This window comes from Sporothrix brasiliensis (genome assembly GCF_000820605.1).
Source record: "Sporothrix brasiliensis 5110 chromosome Unknown Cont18, whole genome shotgun sequence".
NCBI classification, from domain to species: domain Eukaryota; kingdom Fungi; phylum Ascomycota; class Sordariomycetes; order Ophiostomatales; family Ophiostomataceae; genus Sporothrix; species Sporothrix brasiliensis.
This window is the reverse complement of record NW_024467137.1, coordinates 1,149,019-1,171,887: the sequence shown is the minus strand read 5'-3', so window position 1 is coordinate 1,171,887 and position 22,869 is coordinate 1,149,019. Positions and strand designations below refer to the sequence as shown.

Genomic DNA, 22,869 nt, shown 5'->3' with positions numbered 1-22,869 from the left:
CACACAACTCAGCCTCCTCCAAAATAGCCGCCTGCGCCTGTTATTCCCTTCAACTTCATACTCTGTCTTAATTGCTCCCTTGCGTCTTTACGCCTTTGCGTCTTTTTTTTGTTTTTGGGTTCTCGTCTTCCATAGTACGCCTTTTAATTTTGCCGCTGGTCGCATAAACAGTCGTTTTATCCCACATCAATATCCTTCCATTCTCTCACGACAAAACAAAATCATAAAGGACAGTACTCAAATACGGCCAGGAGGACAACCAAACCTCCACAACTTTTCCTTTCTATTCATCTCCCTTTCCTTTGTTATCATGCCTTCTCAGACGACGGCCCGCCAACGAGCGTTCGCCCTGGCCGCCGCCGTCACGTCCCTGTCCACACTCGCCTCGGCCTCGTCCACCAAGGTCGCTTTCTCCGGCTGCCTCGGCCTCTGTGTCAACCACAACGGCTGCGGCGCCCGAGACACCAGCTGTGTCTGCGCGGCGTCGGCCCAGACCGCCTTCCTCGGTGACGTCGTGTCCTGCGTGGCCCAGTTTTGCCTCTTGAGCAACGGCGACGCCAGCGCCGCCACGGCCAACAGCGTCATCGGCACCATCGACGCCCAGTTTGTGGAAGTCGTGGCCGACGTGTGCGCAGCAGACAAGCAGAGCGTGCCGGCGAGCCGTATCAGCGCGGCGCTGTCGTCGGCGAGCAGTCTGGTATCGGCGGTGCTGGGCGTCGCGCCGACGGCGACAGGGGGCACGACCACCATAACAACGCACGCCACGACGACCATCTACCGGAGCACGCACACGGCGCAGGCCAAGACGACCAAGACGCTGCCAAACGGGGGAGCGACGTTCTTGTCGTCAACGTTGCCATCCGCTGTGGAAACAACCACCTCGGCAACGACTGCACCGTCACCGCCGCCCGCCACGTCGTCTCCGGCGCCCGAGCCGACACCCGCGACAACGTCCGACCAAAACGACACAACGTCCACATCAACAACCAAGACGGCCGCAACGGCCACGAAAGACGCGCCGGCAAGAGACACGACCGACTCGTCGCCGTTTACCAACACAAGAGAGGACTCGGCTGCACGGGCGCTTGCACCAGTGCCATGGCAGGTTGTGGCTGCCGCAGCTCTTCCCCTACTGTTGACACTGGGGACGCACCTGCTATAAATGCATGACATTGCACGGTGTACGATTAATACGTGGAGGGATAGTATTGGCGTATTTCTTGTCTATTTTTGTTGTTGCTTTTTATACTCATTGGCGTGGAGTCCCTGGTCCTGTACGATAATTTAGTAGACGACGGCATGAATCATACACGTTAATCAAACGGCCAGTCCATGAAAAAAAAATGTGTTGTATTTGTAACTACACGTTTTTCTCGCACAGCCATGGCTCTAGAAAGGCACGCGCTGTGTAGCCCAAAGCACGCCGCAGCCCTCGCCATGGACGTGCTGTCCCTGCTCACCGGTTCACCAGCTTCGCCACAGCCGACAGGGCCTTGGCTTCCCGCGGGCTCACAAACAGGCCCTCCGCCTCGGCCAGCAGCGCCCCCGTTTCTGTGTCGGGGTCGGCCGGGTCGCCCAGCACCTGCAGCCGGCCCCGCACCACCGCCTTGCGCCGGTCGACCTCGACCGTCTCGGCCGTCAGCACCACGTAGGTGCCCGCCAGGGTCGGTGCACGGTAGTCAATGTTGAGCCGCGCCGTCATGGCAATCCCGTGCGGCACCGCCTTGAAGCAGCAGCGCGCCATGAACTCGTCGAGCACGGTGGCGACGAACCCGCCGTGCACAATGTTGGGGTGTCCGCACAGCCCCCGGCCGACGTGCATGATCATGACGAGGCGCTCGCCGCGGTCGTCCTGCCACGTCAGCGGCGGGACGGCCATCAGGTCGGGGCCGACGAGCGTGCCGGCCGTCAGGTTGCCGTGGCGGTACAGGTGCGGCAGCTTGTAGTGGGGGTGGGTGGGTTTGAGGTCGGGGTCGTCGTTGAGCTTCTGGACGAAGGGGTGGTCCAAGAGGTACTCGGCGATGCGCTCGGCCGCGAGCTCGTCCTCGAGGCTATCAAACTCGGGCTCGTAGACGGGGCCGTTGGGCGCATAGTATCGCCTGACGATAATGTAGCCGACGAACTGGCCGACAAATAGGTACAGCGTGGCGCGGACAAGGAAGAAAAACGCACGCACGGTGCGGGAGCGCTTCTTGGGTTCTGGCTGGGGTGGTGGAGGCGGTTCGTAGACGGATTGTGCGTAGGGTGAGGCGGAAGAGGAGTATACTAGGAGTTCGGTTTAGTGCTGGCACGTGCTGGGAGAGCTTGCAGGGTCACTTACATCTGAAGTTCGCGAAGCCAATCGCAGATGCGGAAGGTGTTGACCGCAATAAAGGAACGAGGACTCGCGCGTGTGAGAGCACGCCACAGAATCGTAGGGTCTGCTGCAATGGCCGCTGCTGGCTTTGCTTCTGGAAGAGGGGGGCAGAGAGAGGTGACTGCCGGAGCAGTAATGGCCGGACGGTCACAGAAAGTGCGCGTTGCGTCGACATTGCGAAAGAGGTCCGCAAACGGCCAACAGCAGCCAATTGGAACGTGGAAGCCGCGGTTTGCCAATAGTTCGTATCCAGGAAGAAGGAGGCCCAGCCTGGGGTTCCTCGTGCTCGCCAGATCGTTGTCAGTTGAATTGTGTGAAGCCGGTCATTGCGCCTTATTTTCGCCGAGGCTCGATGCGATGGCCGGACGGAAGATGCGCGCTGTGATTGGCCCGTTTGTGCCGGTGAACGCAGCGGGCAGGTCCCCTGTAATACGTCGTACCTGGCTAGATTGTGGCTGATGGAGGCACCGCCACGAAGGACGTTTCAGGCCATATCTTGTTTGCACGGAGAGCTGGTGCGGGGCCAATACTATGCGCTACAGTAACACTGCCGTCACAGCACTCTCTAGCAAGCTGTCTGATACGTCACTCCTGAAGATCTGAACAGAGGTGACGAGGGGGGCGTCATCCCTCGACCCCGTTTCTCTGTTGCATTTCGTCATTCGTTTTGCATGTTTGTCGGCCAGGATATGCCAGGATACGCAGGACGTATTTCTTGGTTGTTACAGGATTCCAATTGACTACAAATAAGCCGTCTTTTTCTCCAAACACTTTCCTCTTCCTCGCAACAACGGAAATCGACGAAACGCAAACTATCACAAACTTTAACACAAACGAATTAAAATGGTGGGTTGAACTGGACTCGGGTGAGGTCGTCAATGGATCTACCGCATCTCAGAGCCGAGTGTAACACGTAACAGGCTACCAAAGAGACGTCTGATCTCGGCGAGGCGCATGTCCCCAAGGCGGCATCCGTCACGGCCTTTGGCGAAATCGAGCACGAGCTCAAGACGCAGCTCGTCCACCTGCGCCACGAGCACGACAAGCACGAGCCCGAGAGCTTTGCAGTGGCGGTACGTTTGCTCGCAGCAGAACCTGGAGAAACATAGATCCGTCTGCGAGTGTTTGTTGACTGACGTCTTTGTGATTAGCGCAACATCAGTGATCACGACCTGGCGTCGTTTTCGGCTGACGACTTTGTGCTCGTGCGCGTGGCCTCGACGGCGTATGGCTTGATTCTGTTTGGCAAGCTGCGCATTCCGGCGCTGGTGCAGAGCGGCAGCCGCACCGCCTATGTGCACTTCCGCGCGTTCTCCGAGGGCCCGGACCAGCCGGCCAAATTCCACAGCTTCCACACGGCCGACATTGAGTCCGCCGACGGACACAAGTCGTTCCGGTCGCTGTTTGCCAAGGACGACCCGCTGGACTGGTTTGATGCGTAGGACGGCGCGGTGCCGTGGCGACGTGGCGACGTGGCAAGGCGAAACAGGATACCAGACAGAGGGAGATGAATGCGATACGTTTTGTGAAATGCTATGCTAAATTGTACAATTTTGAACCCGACTGTAAATGGCAAAGGGCAAATCGCCCCGTCTAAATGAACCAACACCAATCCTTCTCTTTCCCCTAGTAATCCTCGTCCTCCTCTTGGCCGAGCATCTCGGCGTAGTCTTCGACCGAGGCAAACGTCGGCAGCGCCTTGAGCTCCTTGCGCCGCTCGCGGCCCGCCTTGCGACCGTTCTTGCTGGCTAGCGACACCAGACCGTCCTCGTCGGCGCCGGCAGCGCCCTCTTCGTCGCTAAAGTCGGCAAAGTCGGCAAACTCAACGCCACCGTCGACGTCCATATCGTCGCCGGCGGCGGCACCAGCTCCCTCCGCACCGTCAAACGCGTCGTCGTCGAGGTCGTCATCGTCGTCATCGCTGTCCGACATGTTGAGCAGGTCCTTGAGCTCCTCGAGATCGTCGTCGTCGTCGTCATCGTCCATATCCATGTCCGGATCGGCGCCCTCGTCCTCGCCCTCAATGTCGGGCCGCGAGCCCTTGAGTGCCTTCCAGATCTCCTCCTCTTCAGCATCCGAGACGTCCTCGCCGCCCTCCGCTGAAGCTGCAGCAGCTCCGGCTTTGGCGGCCGCCTTCTCCTGCTTGGCCGCGCGCTTGGCTGCACGGCTCGTCTGCGACTGCTTGCCAATCTGCGAAAAGTACGTGTGGAAGAAGATGTCCTCGGCGGCCACGTTCTCGGCCTTTTGGCCCCAGAAGGCCGCCGAGTTGATGGCCACCGTCTGCTTGGAAGCGCCCGACGCGCCGCTGGGCGCCACAATCTGCGCGGCGCCCGTCATGCTGCCGTTGCTGGCCGCCACGGGCTGCATAATGGATGCGCCACGAGCCTTGGACGCCGAGGCATCGACGGCCTTGGCGTTGCGGTACACAAACTTGTCCAAGAAGTGCATGAGCGTGTGGTTGGCCATGTCGGGCTTCGGCAGCGACTTTTGCCGCACCAACAGATTCGTGGCAAAGGCCGTGACCGACGGGTGGAAGTGCTGGAAGTAGGGCACAAGCTCCCAGAGGCAACTGTTCTGGGCGTTGCTGTACGAGGGGTCGCGCTTGCGGCCGTCGTAGACGGGGCGCTTCTTCTCCTCGGCCTTCTTCGCGTCGTCAGCCTGCTGGGCCGCCGCCTCGTCACCGTCTTCCGGCACATCCCGGTAGTACTCCTCCTCGTCGTCGTCGCCAAACTCGGGCTCGTTGAGCAGGGCCTTGAGATCCGGGAACGTCGCTTCGAGCTCCGCCACCAAGAACAGCACGCCGCAAATAAACGGCGGCTGGTGCAGCGTCGCAATCTGCAGCATGCGCTTGACAAAGGCCTTGACCCGGCGCACGTCGACGTCGTTCTTGAGCGCCCGGAACAGCAGGTTGAGATACATGCCTTGCTTGGACGACATGATCAGGCGCGGGTCCAGCAACGACTCGTATAGCGTGCGGTAGAAGCGGTCCACCGAAATCTGCTTCGAGCCGGCCACCTGCTGCACCAGCATCAGCGCCTGGATGCTCGTGTTGAAGTTGGACGAGTGCGTGATGCGGAACAGCGTGTCCATGTGCTTCTCGAGCGTCGTGTTGTCCGTGTTGGCAAATGGGATCGCGCGGTTGACACCCGTCAGCAGCGCCGACACGAGCTTTTCCGAGACGTCCTTCTCGGTGCCTTCGTTCTTATCGGCCGCGCTGCCGCCCTTCTTGCCGTCTTTGCCAGCCTTGGTCTTGTCGTTGTAGCTGCGCTTCCACTTCTTCTTGCTGTCTTTGGCAGCCGAGTCCTTGGCCGCGTCCGCGTTCTCACCCAGGTTGTCGGCGCCGGGAATGTCGATGGCGCCAAGTGTGCCGCTCTTGAGCAGCGTCAAAAACAGCTCAAAGTACACCCGCACCAGGCTGTCCGCAATCGCAGGCTCCTTGTTGCTCAGAATCGTCTGGTTCAGCGTGTTGATAGCGTAGTATTTGGCGCGTAGGCTCTGGCCGGGCCGCAGCAGAATCTCCTGCTCAATCGTCTGGACCACAATTGCCTTCATGCCCGGATGTGTCGTGAGCAGCTGCAGCAACAGATATGATGCACGCGACGCGATCTTACGCTCGCGGTCACCGAGCTTGTTGACCAGCAGGCGTAAAAGGTTGGCCTCTTGCTCGGGCTTGCTGCGCAGCAGGCCGAAAACAAAGTCGAGCGAGCGCGAGCGAGAGTATTCGATCTCATCGTTGCACCACACTTCGAGCTGCTGCAGCATGCGGAAGAAGGCATCCTTGAGCCAGTCCTCGTACTTCCAGAGCATCAGGTGTGCCTTGGTGATGCCGCCGGGCAGCGGCAGGTGTGGCTTCCAGGCGAGTACGGTCGCAGGGCTCTCGGACTGCAGCGCGCCCAGCAGCGCCGGCTGGGCATGGAACGACCGCAGGCGGCGGTCGCTGGGCAGGACAACGCCATTGCCGAGCAAATCGACCAGTGCGCCGAGCGCAGCAATAGCGGCGCCACGGCTGCGCTTGCCTGCCAAAGCCAACAGGTTCTCAAACGCCTTGCTGTTGTGGATGGGCGCCTCCTGGACCTCGAGGGTCAGCGCAGAGACTTTGTCGGACATGGTACCGGAGGTCATGATGGTGGACATGAAGCGGTGGGACGAGGAGGCCGAGGTGATGGTGCGGTAGGCGTTGGCGTCGGTCTCGACGAGCGTTTCGGCGTAATCCGCGAGGCTTTTGATGGTGTGCGAGAAGCGGCCAATGTCGTCCGATATGGGGGCCGGGAGGTCGCCGACGTCTGCCGTGTGCCACTCAGCGCGAGGCTCAAGCATCTGTATGGTTAGCAGTGTGAAGGCGCAGAAGTAGCAAGCTGTGCATGTCACGTACCAGCTGTGAGAACTTGGGGTTTCTTGGCAGAAACGGATCCGTAGATGGGACAGCCTTGGGTGTTGCAACGACTGGCGGCGGTGCATGCTCCTTTTCCTCTTCGTCCTCCTCGTCTTCTTCGTCTTCGTCTTCGTCTTCCTCCTCTGCGTCCTCCTCTTCCTCCTCAACCTCTTCTTCTGCTACCTGCTCCTCTACTTCTTCCTCTGCAGCTTCATCGTCTTCGTCTTCCAAGCGCACTTCGTCAAAGCCCAGACCAGCCGCAAACTTGGCCAGTTCGCTCTGGAAGGCCGCGTCCAGCGACATGTCTTCCTTGCCGCCCACACTCGCGCCACCGTCTTCCGCATCCGAGTCAATGCCGGCTACCAGGTCAAAGTCGTCTTCGTTGCCACCCAGCAGCTTGATCTCGTCGAGCATGACCGTCTTCTTGTCGGTGGCGGCAGCCGGGGCCTTCTCTTTCCGTCGAGGCTTCTCGTTCGTCGGCTGCTTCTTTTGTGTCTTCTGCGTCTTCTGCGTCTTCTGTGTTCGCTGCATCTTGTCGACAGCCCCGTCGTCTTCGCTGCGTTTCCGCTTGCCGCCGTTGAGATTCTTGGCATTCCGAGTCTCAAGGTCGCGGTCGATCTGGGCCGTCAACTGCGTAAGCGACGCCTGGCTGAAGGCGCCCGCCGAAGCGTTGCCGTTGGCATTGCCAGCCTTGCCCTTTGACGCCTTGGACATGTTCGGAGCCATATTGTGGGGGGTGGTAGGCGGTGCAAGTCGGCCTGGGTGTTGTCGGGTGGTTGAGGCGTAGTTCGAGAAACGAATTGACCCTGCTATCGCGATTTTTGACTGTTTTGGCAGGGCGTCGCTCTTTCCCAAGAAACTTTTTTTCGCCAGGCTTTTTCTGCCCCATTTTCGAAATTTTAGCGGGGCGCCTTCCTCAATGGCGCCGAAGGTGTCCCTCACCGCTTTCCTAATTTGCGATTTCCAGTCCATTGGCGCGGGAAGTCGCTGTTTTCGACGGAGGAAGGTGCTATTGGCGGTCGTTAGCACCAACGGTCACTGACAAAAGCGATATGCCACTATTCAGGTACATCCAAACAGCAAAACATATCTATGCCAACGGCAAGCCTCGACACGAGCAACCACCACAGGCCGCTGTTCGGTTCCTTGGTCCGATCCAATGGTATAGGCACTTGAGCATTAATTATAGCACATAGACTGCTCGGCAATGGCCCTCCGGTCGGCATTCCGGCCGGCATTACGGCCGTCCTCAAGGACATCGACGGGCGACATCTGCCCATTTGCGCCATTGACGCGACAAGCAGTAAGCAAGAGGCTTCGGGTCATGTACAGAGCTTGGAATGTACAGTCTGAAGAGAACAGTTGTCTAACCAGACTGCAGAAACGTCGGATGCAGCAGGACCACCGGAACAGACTGTCCAACATTTGGCTGCCGGCACCTCAAGTCTTCCTGAAAGACGCCAAACATGACGAAGGTACGTTTCCAAGAGTCGTTGACATTTAATTGATACCAATGTCTCCCTTCTAACGGCCCCAGAATCCCATGCAAAGCTCATACGAGCGGGCTTCTTCCGCCAAGCGCATTCGGGCGTCTTCCACATGCTGCCAATGGGGCTTCGAGTCCAGGACAAGATCGAGGCGCTTGTGGACAAGCACATGAAGGCCATTGGCGGCTCGCGGGTGTCGCTGTCGAGCATTTCGTCTGCGAATCTCTGGGCACGAAGCGGCCGCCTGCAGAATGTGCAGTCAGAGGTATGTTGGTGAGATGGGTGTCAGGCTGGAAACGCCAAAGGTGAAATGCGGCTAACATTGATAGTTGTTCCAATTCGCCGATAGAAAAGAAGCCAAGTATCTGTTGTCGCCAACGCACGAGGAGGAGATTACCGAGCTGGTTTCTCAGAACGTGCGGTCGTACCGCGGCCTGCCCTTGCGGCTGTATCAAATTAGTACGTTCAGCAGTCTACCCTGATATGAAGCGCCGTCATCTAACCGTCTGCCAGCCCGCAAATACCGCGACGAGATGCGTCCACGGCACGGCATCCTGCGCTCACGCGAGTTCCTCATGAAGGACATGTACACCTTCGACGCCTCGGTGGAGGACGCCATGGCCACCTACGATCATGTTCGCGCCGCCTACGCAGCCATCTTTGCCACCCTCAAGGTGCCTGTACTCGCGGCTCAAGCCAGCTCAGGCGACATGGGCGGCAATCTGAGCCACGAGTACCACCTGGCAGCCTCTCTAGGCGAAGACTACGTTGCTCACTGTAGCAGCTGCGATCTGGTGGCGAACACGGAGGTGCTGGAGGCAACCGTGGCTCCCAAAGCAGCAGGTCTTGAAGTCAAGTACGCTCAGGCGTGGCGCGGCATCTCGCGCAACCACACGACGCTCGTCAATGTATGGTACCCGGCCGAGGCCATCAATGCAGCGACGGGCGAGACGGTGCGCTTGTCAGACGACGACATTGACCCTCACGCTGTCAAGGCGGTTGTGCCGGACCTGCACTCGGGCATCGAGAACGCGGCCGCTGCTTGGAATGGCGTGCTGGCCAAGCTCAAGACCGATACAGAGGCAGACACAGAACCTGCCAGCCGTCCCAAGATTGTCAATCTCGTCGACCAGCGACTCGTACAGAGTGACGGTTCTTTGGCTGCAGCGGTGGACATCAACACCCGTCAGTGGCCCTTGTTCGGTTCTACAACAACGGGCCATGCAGACGAGATCACCCGCTACTTTGATGTCGAAGCGCCTACCACTGCTGACGGCACCGGCCGCTCCCTCAACTTTGCCAAGCCGCGTACCGGCGACGACTGTCCGCGCTGCCACGGTCACGGCACGCTTGTCGTAGACCGCGCAATCGAACTGGGCCACACATTTTACCTTGGCACGCGCTACACAGCGCCCGAGGCCCTGGATGTCAAGATACCGGCCGAGGGCAGCGGCGCTGCGGGCGCGCAGGCCACGATCGTGCCCGAGATGGGCTGCTACGGCCTGGGCATCTCGCGGATCCTCGGCGCCGTCGCAGACCACCTGGCTGACCAGCAGGGTCTCAACTGGCCGCGGGCGATTGCGCCGTTCGAGGTGGCGGTGATTATGGCGCCGCCCAGGCCTTCCAAGGCCGGCGCGGCAAAGGTTCCGGCCCAAGCGGCGGTGGCAGAGGGTGTGTACGATATTCTGGCTGGCCGGACGAACGCGTCCTCCAAAGGCACAGCGGAAGCTGAACTGGACGTCGTGCTCGATGACCGCAATGGTGCGTCGCTGCTCTACAAGCTCAAGGATGCCGACCTGATGGGATACCCGGTGGTCGTTGTTGTGGGCATGGCATGGTTCAAGAGCGTCGGCACGGACGATTTTGCTCGTGCAGATAGTCTGCCGCTGGACGGCCTGGTGGAAGTGCAGTGCCGGCAGTTGGGCGTGAAAACGGAGGTGCCATTGCGAGATCTGCGAGCCTTTGTCGCAGGTTTGCTTGACCAACTGTAATGGACAGAGTGTACGATATGTAATGAATTTAACATTTTACTTCAAGCTGAGGATTACAGTAGGATGGCATCTATTATATTAATAAAAATAGAACATGGGCGGAAACATTTCAATTGCTATCAAAACCATGAAATTGAAAAGAAAAAAGAAAAACGAAAACACGCGCGTGCCGATGCCCAGTTGTAGTAGAAAATCCGCAACAAATATGAAAAGCAGAAATGAAAATGGAATATTTTACAGGCGGTCTTTCCCCTGTCCTTCCTCCCACACCCACAACCGTTCTACTGTTTCACAGACCAGAGCTCGCGCGACCAGCCCATCTCGCGGTTCTTCTTGGAGCTGGAACCGGGGCCCTTCTTCATGTCGCTCGTCCAGATGGCCAGCGCTTTGCTGCACGAGGCAAACGACTCGACAAGCTCCTTCATGTGGCCCGTCGACACAAGCACACCGGCCACGTCGCTGTTGTCGGGCGCCGCAACGACGGCGGCGAGCTCCATGCACTCGAGCAGGTAGTCGCGGGAGCTGGTGGTGCCGGCGAACTGCAGCGTGCTGGCGTAGCCGATGACGACCTGGGGGAGGTACGAAGCGCGCAGGAGGGTGTAGTCGGGGTTGTCTGGGAGGTTAGCATGTTGGCAAACAAAAAAAAGGGGGAAATCAGAAAGGGCAACGAGAGACGTACCATCCACCGAGTGGAGCAGCCAGTCTTTGAGGAGAGGCTTCATAAAACCCGAAATGTACTTGGCATTGTCGTCAATGTTGCCGGCAATGTTGCGGTCGCGGGCCGGGTCGGGCGCTTCGTTGATCATCATGTGGGCCATCATGGCGGTCGTTTCGAGGCAGTCCAGCGCGTTGACGAGGCACTCGAGCTCGAACAGCGGCCGGGCATGCGCCGCGACCTGGCCCTTGGACACATCGGTCGGCACGTCGTCGTCCATGGCCATGGCCATGTCGTCATCATCCTCAGCGGTGAGACGCGACGGCGGGCCAAACACATCGTCCCACCACGACGGGTCCGGTTCCTCGGGCAGGTCACGGCCAAAGCGAGTCTTGTGGCGGATGATCTCGGAGCAGGTGACGCGTGACGCCAAGATGCGCGCGGCCGTGAGGTGCGCGTTGCGCAAGAAGTACTTGTAGATGCGCACGCCGAAATCGCACGTCTCCAGTGCCAGGCCGTCCACGAGCATCATCCATTCCATAGACCGGATCAGCAGCTCGTCGGCCTTGTCGACCAGAAGAACACCGTCGGCGTCACCGGGCAGGTCCGCCGCCGTGCCAAACAGGCCCGTCTTGATGAGGCGGCCAAACTTGAGCGTGGGGGCGCTGTTTTGTAGCATGCTGAACTCGGTGCACGCGGGCTTGGCATTGCCCGCGCCCTCGTCCGCCTCGGCCTCGGCCTCGGCCTCGGTGACGTCGGCCAAGAACAGCTGTGGCAGTGTCTTGACAAATTTGACCGGGTCGAGGCCGAGCTTGCGCATCAGCAGCAACAGCCGCTGCTGCACGTCACGCTCCTCAATGTGGATCAGGTTGAGGGCCATGTTGGTGTAGCAGCGATCGCCCATGAGCTTGGACGCGTACAGCGGGATGAGTTCCTCGAGGCGGGCGAGCCGCAGGAAGCTGATGTAGCTCGCGACGGCGTGCTCCTCGGTCTGGTGGCGGCGTGCCAGCGGGCCCAGTGCGGCAACGTCCTTGCCCTTGCCATCGAGCTTATCGAGGGCGGACACGACAATGAGCACGTGGGCGAGAATGCGCAGGCCGTGGCAGTCGGTCGGTTCGATAAACTTGCCGTCGATGGCCGTGGTCGGTGTGGTGGTGGTGTCGTACTTGGGGATCAGCTTGGAGGGCTGTGTGGCGTTGGCATACTCGGCCAGCAGCAGGCCCTGCTGGAACAAGAAGCTGTCGAGCTTCTCGTCGATCATGGCGGCTTGGAGGGCCTTGGCCGGCGTGTTGGCAACGGCTTTGCTGCTACGCGCACGGCCGTCGCGATCGCGCAAAAAGGATGAGGGGGCGGCGGAAGAAGGCGCGGACGTGGATGGATGTGCGTGGCGTGGGGAAGACGACGTCGCATCGGACGCGTAGCCGACCGGCACGTCGCCGTGCAGGATAAGCAGCGAGTGGACGGCGGCCGAGTCGGCCTGGCGGATCAGGTAGGCATCAAACTGTGCGCGCAGCTCCGCGTTGTACTTGGCGAAGGCCATGTCGTCCCACGATGCGCCAACCGCTTCGACGCTGGCCAGGTCGCCCGACAGGATACCGTAGACGGCACGCTCGTGTTGGCTGGCGCTGCCTTCCTGGGACAGCCGGTAGCACATGCGGCGCCACAGCACGGTGGCCAGGCAATCGAATTCGGGAGCATCGTCGTCCTCGCCGGCCACATCGTCGTTGGCCAGCGGCAGCGCCGAGATGGAAGCGGCGCGCCAGACCTCGGTGCGCTCGACACACCAGTCGCGGATGTCGGTCATGCTCTTGCCGCGGCGAAGCAGCTCGTAGCACCCGAGCCAGATGGCCTGCTCAAAGAAGGCATCTTGCGGTGCGAGCTTGCGGCCGACCAGGCCCTGGCGCGTCACGACGTCCGGGTCCAGCTGCGTGACGAGGCGGTGCGGCGCGTCGAGGTTGGAGTCGCGCACATCCGGGCTGTTTGGGTCGAGCGGTTCGGAGGTGGCCAGGAGACGCTTGTGCTGCTTGATGGCGCCGCGGGTGTGCAGCCAGCCGTGGGCAAGGATCTCGCCGCGCTCGGCGTTGCGCTGCAGCTCCTGCACGACCTCGTCAATCTCCGGTCCGCTGCTGCTGGCGCTCGACTGCAGCCACTCGAGAATGGTCTTGCGCTCGCGGGCCTTGGGCTCGGACAGAACAAAGTCGGCCCAGTACTCGCGGCGAGACTGTGGCGGCTTGTCGGCGCCGCCTGAGCGGCGTATTGAGACTCCTGCTGATCCAGGGCCAGTCGTCGTCGCTGCTGCTGTCGACCTGTCGCGGTACCGCAATGGCAGCAGGCGCCGCAGCAGATCCCACGTCTGCGCCTCCTCTTCCCAGCGCTGGGCACTGGCTGCTGTGTCGTCGTCGTCGGAGCCCGCATCGTCCTGCCGTTGCAGCGCCGCCCGGTTGTCGATGTCCATGCCCCCGCCTGACCGCAGTCCTGATCGCAGTCCTGCCCGCCGTCCCGTCAATGTGTTTGTATTTCTATTGCTGCCAATGTTGTTTTGGCTGCTGGCGGTGCTCTCGCCGCTGCTGCCTCGTGCCAGCCGGGCGAGGCGCACCCGCTCGCGTAGCACGTCGGCTACCTCGCGGGCATAGCCGTAGTAGTGGTCGACGAGCTTGAAGATGCGGGCGCGCTGTTCGGGGGCCGATCCGCGGGCAATGACGCACTCGTCGAGGAACTTGGCAAAGATCTCGACCTCCTCGCCCACGTCCTCGCCCAGGTGCAGCTCGTCGGCGGGCACGAGGTCGCGCTCGTCCTCAATGTACGCCATGGCGGGCTGTGGGTACAGAGCCCGCGTCTGATGTGTGGGAAGTGAGGCCGGGTCGCATGCAGCCTCGTGAGCTGCAAACAGTAAATAATCGAGTCGTGATGGTTGCTTCGCAGGCACGGGCGAACCAGGTGCCACCGGGCAGCGATCCACTGGCAATTCAGCGGTCGTATTTGTCGACTTTGAGCGTCACCATGTGCTGCCGTGCATTCGTTGGCGGTATGTATGGTGGCTGCGTGGGTGTTGGCAGTGCACGATGCGATTGAATTGTCGTTGATTTGTTTTTCTGCCTTTTTTTTGGTGTTCGTCGAGCTGCCGCCTTAGTGGACCTGCTTGGTGCTGGAGCTTCCTTCTCTCTGTGCCTGGAGAGACCGCGACGCGCTGTGCACGTAAAGCGGTCAAGCTGTTCACGTGATCAGACCCACAGTCTGCACCGGAAATGTGCGCCTTAAAAGCACACGCCGAATTTTCTGCCTCTTTTCGAAATTTCTCTTCTTCTTTTCTCTTTATCAATGTCTTAAATCATCGGCTTTCATATTAGAGTCTCGGAGCAAGACCTTCACTGCTTGCTCAGGTTCAAACGGATCTCCAGCGTGCTCAATGAATGCCTAGAGTAACCATGCACTCTCCGAAATTGTTGCCTGAGGTGCATTCTTTTGCGCGGTTTAGGGGACGTTATATCTGGACGAGTGCACATCTCTTTGGCTCTATCTTTCCTAATTTTTCTACATCTGTCTGCTGTCTATCTCGGATCATTGCTTTTTGCGCTGCTGGAGCTTGAGACGCAGCAAGTCGGGCTTGGGACAGCTCACTGTCGAGGCTTTGTCGCCGTTGCGATTGTAAAACGTCTGGCAGCATTCGTAGAGTGCGTCGACGAGGTGCTCGCACTTGTCCTGGTTGTAGCCGTTCTTTGTGAGGCAGTCTGGGATGTCAGTCGCGTGTCAGATCAGAGCATCTTGCGGAGTGCATCAAGAGCTGGTGTCACCTTGGATCGCGCACTGCATTCGGTCGGTTAGTCTCGGTGGACAACATCACGGGACAGGGACAGGCGGCACTCACTGCTCGCGGATGGCACGGCGGGTCGGTCACGAGATCGGCCTCGAGCTTCTTGTTCGCCTGGGAAGCGGTTAGATGTCGTGGTCGAGTGATTGATTGTTCTGGACAGATTTGGGGGCAAATCGGCCGCCCGCCAGTCAACTTGCCATGCTGTCGTCGGTGGCCAATGGAAAGGTAAGCTGCGTGTGTAAACAAAGCTCTGAATGCACGGGACACTATAATGGAGAGCCGTAGTTGATGTGGCCACGGGATTTGTCCAGTTATGCTGGTCGTTGTTAAAGGAGAAAAGACCTGATCTCAACAGTGTCTGGCGATTGCCTTTGTTAGTGCCTTGTGTAAAGCCTTCCTTCCCTTCGCATCGACCCGTTGTTCCTGCCCTTTTAACTTGGAACAACATCTCAGTGCAAGTCACGTGTGCGTGCCATTACGTCGACAGCAATTCATGAAGGGCGTGATCCCCCTCTGTTGAATTATAAACATTTTGTTTGCTTCACGTCGTTTTGCCATGTTGTGTTCTTTTGCACACAACCCAATCCGGCCTTTGTTGGCCTGTTTTCGTACCAGTTTGGTAATTACTGCACAGTCCGGCATCCGTGAATACCTGTTAGCGGTTGGCTCCTTCCCCAAACACGCTGCGTCTTGCGCCACTTTGGCCATACCGTAACCGCGCCTACCTGTTGGTGCCCACCGCCTATTATTAACACGCTTTCCCACCTGTCCACTATCCGCCACCCCCCTTGCCGCTGTAATGCTAAGTCGCTCCCCTCTCTACCGGCCCCTCTCTCTCGTGCGTGCCCTTCACTGCCGCTAAGACGCCCTGTCACGCTTTCCGTCTCTTTGTCGCCTCTCGCGGTTCTGACGACAGCCACTATTTTTCGTCTCGACTTTTGGACCTCTTTTTTCCAGACTTGCTCCCTTCTTCTCTCTTCTTTCTCCCTCTTTCCTATTCTCTCTTTGACACACCAGTCTTCCTCTCAACAACCAACACTGTTCCCGGTGACACTGTGCCATTCTCCAATTTTCCCTTTCTCTTTGCTTGTCTGGCAATCATCGGCATCGCATCCGACGATCGCATCGAACGCCACACCGCCCAGTCGCAACCGCGCAACGCACACAGCCCCCGCATCACGCTTCCATCGGTAAGTGCTATCCACCATTTGACGCGCCCACCAGCACCCGGTTGCCTCATGCGATCGCGCTCAGGCAACTGATGGGCGGGGCGCGTACCGCTCCGCGAGACATGCCGGACTGAGATGGAGCAAGGGGAAAAGCGTCGATGCTGTGGGAGGAGATCTGTCCGGGCCAGCCCGGGGGACGCTCCCGTGCGTGTTGCTGCGCCCTGTACTAGGCAGCAGCGCAACGAGGCAGCGGCAGGCTCTACATGTCCAGAGACAGCATCAAGATGGGGCTCAGGACGACAACTAACAAGCGTCCTCGTTGTAGAAATCACAGACACGACAACCTCGCAGCCACCACCATGTCGGAGACCAACACCCCCAACCCCACCGACAACAAGGACGGCGCTGCCGCCGGCGGCAACGGCGAGGCGGCCGCGCCCGTGGAGCACCTCAACATCAAGGTGACGGACAACAACAACGAGGTCTTTTTCAAGATCAAGCGGACGACGAAGCTGGAGAAGCTGATGACGGCGTTCTGCGATCGGCAGGGCAAGTCCCTGTCGTCGGTGCGGTTCCTGTTTGACGGCCAGCGCGTTCAGCCGAGCGACACGCCGGACACGGTAGGTTCCCGCCTTCCCCACCCCTCTCCACCTAGGTGGCATCGGATAGCGAAAGCGAAGGCGAGCACCCGCCAACCACTTACGGCTCTGAGCGAAAGGTCGGCCCTCCAAAAACACTTGCTAACTCGTCACAGCTGGAAATGCAGGACTCGGACACGTTGGAGGTGCACCAAGAGCAGCTGGGTGGTGGCAACTAGGAGAGGGCATGGTAGACCTGGGTCAGAAAACGGCAACGGGGAGCGGGCGAAATCTACTCGGACGACGAAAACCACAGAGATACGAGTTGCTGGAGATGGCAGTAGATGGCAGTAGATGGCTGTCCGCGAGGGCAGCCAATGGAGTTTGGGAAGATGATATACACACACTTTCGAAATCAGGGTACGGCCTGAACAGGCAAATAAAATAATCCTCCACATCGTCGTGTCGTGTCCTTTGTGATTTTGGCGGCAAAACGTTTGTTTTCATTTAAACAATGGGACATGTGTCATCATTAAATCTTGAGCGTGAAGTGCATCAAAAGAGCAGAAAGCAGCGCCGAGGAAAAACAGAACAAAACGAAGAATACCAAAAACGATCAAACAAAGCACGTTTTCCGCGAGCCAAAGCCATGCGAATAAATCAAAACCAGACAAATCATCCAGACTTGAACGTCAATGTTTCTTCACTACTTCACATCCCGACCCTCGTTCACGCTTTGAGCTCCCGTTGGCGACACATGGTGCATACGACTTGCATGAGGCCGCCAGAACCCTCTCGCGGAAAGATTTGGCCATCGACAAAGCCGCCGCTGCAGACGGCGCACCGGAAACAGTCGTCGTGCCACTCGGCGGCCAGCGCCTGTACGTACTGCCCAATGACGGCTTTCCCACAGGCGCGACACTTGGGGGCGCGGCGCTCCGTGCGACGTGTCTGACACGACACGCACCAGGCATAGCCGTCCTTTTCAATGTGTGTTGCGCCAGGCCCAAAGGGCTCGCCGCACTCGGCACAGAAGAAGTGGCCGACATGCCAGTGTTCGCCCAACGCGACGACGTGCTCACCGACAATGGGCGTCGTACAGTGCTTACAGCGCGGCGCAAACAATTCGTGCCAGTCCAGGTGGCAGAAGAAGCGCAGGCGGTCGTCGCCATCCTCGCCCATCGTCTCACCAGGTGCCTCCTCCAAAATCTCGCCACGGGCGCGCAGGGCGATGCGATGGAGACGCGCGTTGCGGAACTCTTCGGGTTCGGGCGAGATTTCGAGAGCTTCCAGCCCCGTGCCACAGGAATAGCAGCGGAAGCACTGTGGGTGGAAACGCTCGGATCCATTGCTGCCACTGCTTGCTGCACCAGGGAGGCCGGCAAGGGAGATGAAACGGCCTTCGATGGGATTCCGACATTCGTGGCAGCAAGCTGTGGCACGGCTGCCACGAACGCTGCCGGTCGACGACGAAGGCAGGGCAGGATGGTGACCATGGGCACGCGACCAGTGGCTGCGAGGTGCAGGATGGTTGCCGGCACCAGACCGGCCACCTGGCGCAGGGAGCGGTCGTGCCAAAGATGTTGAGGAGGATTGGACGGAAGGCGTCGTGATTATGACGGGCGGGCTAGGACTAAAATCGGTATTGTTGTCGCCGCTGTCGTCGGGGGTCAAGATGACTGGAATAGGTGGTACGGCCGGGCCACGAGCGTATCGACCATGACCCGGGACCAGGATGTCGGGGACATTGGATCGTTGGGACGGGGCAGATGAAGGAGCTTGAGCCACATCGTCGTCACCGGGAAGAACGATAGTTGGGTTTGGAGGAGCGGGCTGCGGCCGAGAAGCAGGTGCGGACGGAGTGGGGTCTTCGGACACCGCAATGGAGGGAATGGGTATGGGCGCCTGAGACACAGGAGCAGCCGGCGATGGTTCTTCCGACACGCAAATGGTCGGCACCGAGGTAACAGGGTTTACCTGAGCAGCGGGGGGGCGACTGAAAATGTTACGTGCTTGCGGGCGCGGCTGGTGCTGCTGTTGGTGCTGCAGTTGGTGCTGCTGCTGTTGCGGCGGGACAGGCGGCGGCGACCGAAAATCCGTAGGAGGCGTGACAGCAACGGCCGGCGTAGTTTGCTGTTGTTGCTGCTGTTGAAGTTGCTGCTGCTGATGTCGCCGGGCGAAGATGTTCTTTGGGCTGATCTTGCGAATCTTTTGGAAGGGGCCGGCATGGTTGCCGCTGCTGGGTGCACTGCTGGGTGCGTTGATGGGGACATGACTGGGGAAGTTCGTCTCCCGGACGCCTGGCTTCACATCAGTAGCCGCCTTGTCTGCTTGTGCCTCAACCTGGGTTGGGTCTTTCCAGTTGGCGTCAAAGCTTACAATCGGTCGTCCCGGGGTATCGCTGACAAAGGACGGAGTGGGGAGCTTGGGGTTGCGGTCCTTCAACTTCATGCTGGTCGCTTGGCGAATGTCATCGCTGCGAATCTCCACGCCATTTTTGCGCGCCACATCCGGGGACGCAACAGCGTTGGTGTTGGACAGCGTCGCTTCCGTGCCATTGTTGACGGTATATTGCGGATTCCGCGACTGCGAGGGTGCGTTGCGATGGATTTCGTAGCGCGAAACCAGTTTGGAGAGACCACCAGTGTGTGCTCCGCCGACGGTGCTGTTGTTCACAACACTATCTGGCTTCACCTGCAAAACACTGCTGCTGCCCGTGTCCGTGGTGGTCGTGGCCTTGGCCCGCTTGTCTGGCGTCGAAGTCTCGGGCTCCTCGTAGATCTGGTCGCCCGAAAAGGGCTTCTCAATCTCACCACTGATGTTGCGCTTCATGCTACTCCGGCGACGGCCAGTGGCGGCTGCTTTATTGTTCGCAGCACCGGTTGAGGAAAACGAGGCCGACACCATGGGGCGGGGGCCACCAGCAAGGCCATTGTACGTCTTGGAGCGCAGAGAGCCACTAGCAGCAGGCACAGACGGATTGGACGACGTGGTATCACGGGCTTGGTCCAGGCTTTGGCGGACACTGTTGCTACCGCTGTTGCCGCTCGCACCACTGCCATTGCTGACGACACGGTTTGACCCATAGGAGTGACGGCTGCGACGTGATCCAGACGCATCGACCGAGGATCCCGCAGAGCTGCCCGAGACGGAGCGCGAGGCCGGGTCCCGCGCGAGACCACTGGGCTCTATATCGTTGCCATACCGACCGACGCTAGCGGTGCGGGCATGGGCGTAACTGTTCTTGCGCAAATGGTTCTTGTATTGGTACGGTGCGCCGGGCTCAGGCGGTCTGATGCCGTTCTGATGCTTCCAGACAAGCTCCGCAGCCTCGTCGAGGGCAGCTGCGTAGATGCGCTGCTCGTCGGGAACAGCGTCGCTGCCGGGTGTGGGGATCATGGACACAGCGCCGGATGCCGCCGTGTCCTGCTGCTTGAGGTCCATATCCTCAAGTGCATGGCGCAGCGACACAACCTCTTCCTTCTCCATCCAGCGCTGGCCGCGCTCCATGTAGGTATCGGTGGGCACGACCTCGTCGGGCCGCAGGGGCCGAACAGAAGGTGCTGCTGAAGATGCGGCGCTGGTGGCGGCCGGGTAGTAGTCGCGGCCACGGCCTGTGACAGTGGAGTAGCGGGAGGAGACGCTGCCAGAATTGGAATGGCCGCCTAGTGAAGGACGGCCCGAGACGGGAGGCGCAGCGGTTGTTGCTGTGGCATCGGACTGGGAGCGGCTGTGCGAAGAGGAGCTGGAGAAGGCGTCGGCGGTGGCTACCATGGGCATGCCAAAAGAGACTCGGCTGCCAACGGAAACACGGCCAGAGTCACGGCGAGACGAGCTGCCACTGGTGGCCGGCAGCGGGCGTGTACCACCGGGTCGTGCAATGCGGTTGTTGCGTAGGTCGGCGAGGTAGTTTGCTGTTGTTGTTAGACGGAACTGCGGGCCCTCGGGAAGCCAGAAGACATGGGTGCAACCTACCGAACTGGTCATTAGACATGTAGTTGCCAGACGGCGTCCGGTCTTTCGGCTTGCCGCGGGCCGACACGGTCGACATGGCAGGCAACGTGGGGCGGAAGATTTTGAGACGAAAGGACAAGAAGATGCTATGGTCAGGTGAGGTAAACAAACAAGCAGATCTGCGTTAGGTACTGAGAAGAGAGAGTTGTGCGTGATGGTGAGAACAGGAAGCTGTTGTCCGAAAACGACGACGACGAGAAGATAAAGAAGCTTGTTGACAGCGGTAGACCAGGTTGCTGGGGCAGAAGATGCGGCAGAGTAGAGCAGAGTCGGAAACACAGAAAATAAAGAGAGCTCAGAAACAGTGTCTGGATGTGAGACAGGGATGTGGCGGCGGGCGGTGAACGAAGCGAGCGGTGAAAGTGGAAGGACAGTGCAACGAATGCAGGCGACAGGTCTGTTTTCGTCTTGTATTGTGTTGCGATGCGTTGTGATGCGTTGTGATGCGCTGTCTTGGGAGGTGAATTGCGTGAAGAGACGTGAAAAAGCACGAGAACAAAAGTGACTCCTTTTTTGTGGCCTGTTCCTTCCGCTCCGGTTGTGGTTGTTTTGGGTAATTGCGACCTGCCCAATATTACCTGTGCTTTCCCTAATAATGCTATTGCTACCCTTTCCAATATTTGGGCCAAAATACGATACAAAAAAGAGGACCCCTGTCAATTTGCGTTTGTTTACCCCACTCTAAGCGGTTGACTAGACAACTGTGGCCCAAGACGGGCCAGACGGCGAATTTGGGGATTATTTCGACCTACAATTTAATACCTTTAATCGCCCGCCGCCATTTCAGCTGTTTTGGGCTCCAACAGCGCACTGGACGCTAATGAGGCAGCTGAGGCGGCGATCTGTTTGTTCGCGATTCACACAACGGACGGCTGAGAGTCGCGACCGAAACAACAACAACAAGCCGCGCCGAGCTGAATCATAGATGCGCTTGACAATTGCGGCTCTGAAGGCTACGATAACCCGCTAGCAAAACAGCGCGGCAAACGGCAAACATCATAAATAAGCATCATGTGCTCTTGGCCATCGTCACGATAGCTTTCAACAAGCGCGCTTCTGAGTTGGCGACTGGCACGACCGTATTGGGTGTTCATGGAAGACGTCCAAGCTTCATTCCCTGTCCGCGCCATCAGTTGCGGAGGTTGTGTGCACTCTACAGAGTCCGAGTAGCAGGTTCACTGCCATCGAATACCCCTTACCTGTGACAATCACCTGTTATGACTTCCAGAAGGACGCAAGACGTAAGAAGTAATCAAAAGTAAATCATGGTCATCGCCGCTAATGTCCATGCCATATTTTCGGCGTTTTGTCTTCTATTTGTCGGCATCTGCTGTCGTGTCGGTCGTGGTGTTGTGATGTTTTGTTGCGACAGTTCCACGTATTCATAAGCGAAAGACAGGGCCAGGCTCCGTGCAGAGCCATGTCGGAGAGTGAATGCTATTCGTTGGACACATGCTTGTTTTCTGCGTGCACTCTGCGTGCACTCTGTGTGCACCTTCTGCAGGAAATCTTTGTATCTTACGGTATGCGTCCTCTTTATGCTGGCACTGCTGGCTGCATGACAAGTGCTTATCCCATTTCGGCAGTGAATTTACTAGGGCTCAGCTCAGAAAGAAGTTTTACGATAACAGGTGATGTGGCTTCTTGCGCCAGGCCTCCCAGAACAACTCGTAACTCCGTACGGAGCACGACGTCTTTCGTTCGTACGGAGAGCTCCGCACTCGCGGTAAATACAAAATAAGCAGCTTTTCCGGCCCGGTCAGGCCATCATCGTCTGTGGATACCGTTGTCTGCATGGCCGCCGCTTCAGTGAGCAAGGCTGATAGATGCAGGAACCAATCGAGGCAAGGTTCGCGCTGACGCTCTTGACAACTCAGGCGAAGTGTGCCGGCGATTGATTGAGGTTCCGATGTAAGGAGCACGATAGTTCAGTTTTACCATAGTACCGGGGCGTGTTTCAAACCCCGGAGTGACTCAGAGATGCGGCATACTATTGCGCCTTTTGCAGTCTGTGGATGGGATTTAGTCTTTGGTTTTCATGTAGTATTCTTCCTCACGATTCAGCGATGGTTGTTGCATTATGGAGCGGCTGCCATCGGCAGAATGGCGCGCCGCCCAAGGCGGTTTTACAATCCCAACATGAACTACTCTGAACGCGTCTGCACGCAACTGTGCCGCGCGTCTTACCCTAAAGCATTCCCACCTAAAACGCCCTGATGGCGCGGGATCATGTGCCGGATTTCGGGTGCCGCGGGCTTTACGTTTGGGCCTCTTACATTCACAACCATCTCTTCCAAACTTGCTCGGTGTGTCTCTCAGCAATCCGCGCCAAGCTCTCCGCTCCGTCCTCGTCGTCGACACTCCGTCTCCGTATAGAGGCTTGATTACCTGTTGTATTGCGCGAAATTCGTATAGTTTCACGCCCCTTACACTTAT

The 22,869-nt window shown here is 58.7% G+C and overlaps 8 protein-coding genes across 8 annotated transcripts; 3 read left to right on the top strand and 5 right to left on the bottom strand.

Annotated features, from left to right (window-relative positions):
* Positions 1-310: 310 nt before the first annotated feature.
* SPBR_01966 (uncharacterized protein) lies at positions 311-1,162 on the top strand (the record flags this gene model as incomplete). The annotated part of the gene is made up of 1 exon (XM_040760275.1): positions 311-1,162. One exon carries the CDS (start codon positions 311-313, stop codon positions 1,160-1,162), a length of 852 nt encoding a protein of 283 aa, XP_040619325.1.
* Positions 1,163-1,456: 294 nt separating this feature from the next.
* On the bottom strand, positions 1,457-2,531 carry SPBR_01860 (thioesterase family protein; the record flags this gene model as incomplete). The annotated part of the gene is made up of 2 exons (XM_040760170.1): positions 1,457-2,203; positions 2,502-2,531. The coding sequence occupies 2 exons, from the start codon at positions 2,529-2,531 to the stop codon at positions 1,457-1,459; spliced, it is 777 nt and encodes a 258-aa protein (XP_040619324.1).
* Positions 2,532-3,240: 709 nt separating this feature from the next.
* Positions 3,241-3,614, bottom strand: SPBR_02123 (uncharacterized protein; the record flags this gene model as incomplete). Its single annotated transcript, XM_040760430.1, has 2 exons — positions 3,241-3,451; positions 3,526-3,614. The coding sequence occupies 2 exons, from the start codon at positions 3,612-3,614 to the stop codon at positions 3,241-3,243; spliced, it is 300 nt and encodes a 99-aa protein (XP_040619323.1).
* A 368-nt stretch (positions 3,615-3,982) lies between these two features.
* SPBR_01250 (ribosome biogenesis protein MAK21) lies at positions 3,983-7,454 on the bottom strand (the record flags this gene model as incomplete). Its single annotated transcript, XM_040759561.1, has 2 exons — positions 3,983-6,673; positions 6,729-7,454. The coding sequence occupies 2 exons, from the start codon at positions 7,452-7,454 to the stop codon at positions 3,983-3,985; spliced, it is 3,417 nt and encodes a 1,138-aa protein (XP_040619322.1).
* A 481-nt stretch (positions 7,455-7,935) lies between these two features.
* Positions 7,936-10,206, top strand: SPBR_01402 (prolyl-tRNA synthetase; the record flags this gene model as incomplete). The annotated part of the gene is made up of 5 exons (XM_040759713.1): positions 7,936-8,031; positions 8,110-8,203; positions 8,266-8,480; positions 8,545-8,674; positions 8,729-10,206. 5 exons carry the CDS (start codon positions 7,936-7,938, stop codon positions 10,204-10,206), a joined length of 2,013 nt encoding a protein of 670 aa, XP_040619321.1.
* Positions 10,207-10,487: 281 nt separating this feature from the next.
* On the bottom strand, positions 10,488-13,670 carry SPBR_01269 (nuclear pore complex protein; the record flags this gene model as incomplete). The annotated part of the gene is made up of 2 exons (XM_040759580.1): positions 10,488-10,819; positions 10,886-13,670. The coding sequence occupies 2 exons, from the start codon at positions 13,668-13,670 to the stop codon at positions 10,488-10,490; spliced, it is 3,117 nt and encodes a 1,038-aa protein (XP_040619320.1).
* A 2,530-nt stretch (positions 13,671-16,200) lies between these two features.
* SPBR_02101 (uncharacterized protein) lies at positions 16,201-16,658 on the top strand (the record flags this gene model as incomplete). Its single annotated transcript, XM_040760410.1, has 2 exons — positions 16,201-16,461; positions 16,497-16,658. 2 exons carry the CDS (start codon positions 16,201-16,203, stop codon positions 16,656-16,658), a joined length of 423 nt encoding a protein of 140 aa, XP_040619319.1.
* Positions 16,659-17,148: 490 nt separating this feature from the next.
* SPBR_01259 (lim domain containing protein) lies at positions 17,149-20,470 on the bottom strand (the record flags this gene model as incomplete). Its single annotated transcript, XM_040759570.1, has 2 exons — positions 17,149-20,333; positions 20,395-20,470. 2 exons carry the CDS (start codon positions 20,468-20,470, stop codon positions 17,149-17,151), a joined length of 3,261 nt encoding a protein of 1,086 aa, XP_040619318.1.
* Positions 20,471-22,869: the final 2,399 nt, after the last annotated feature.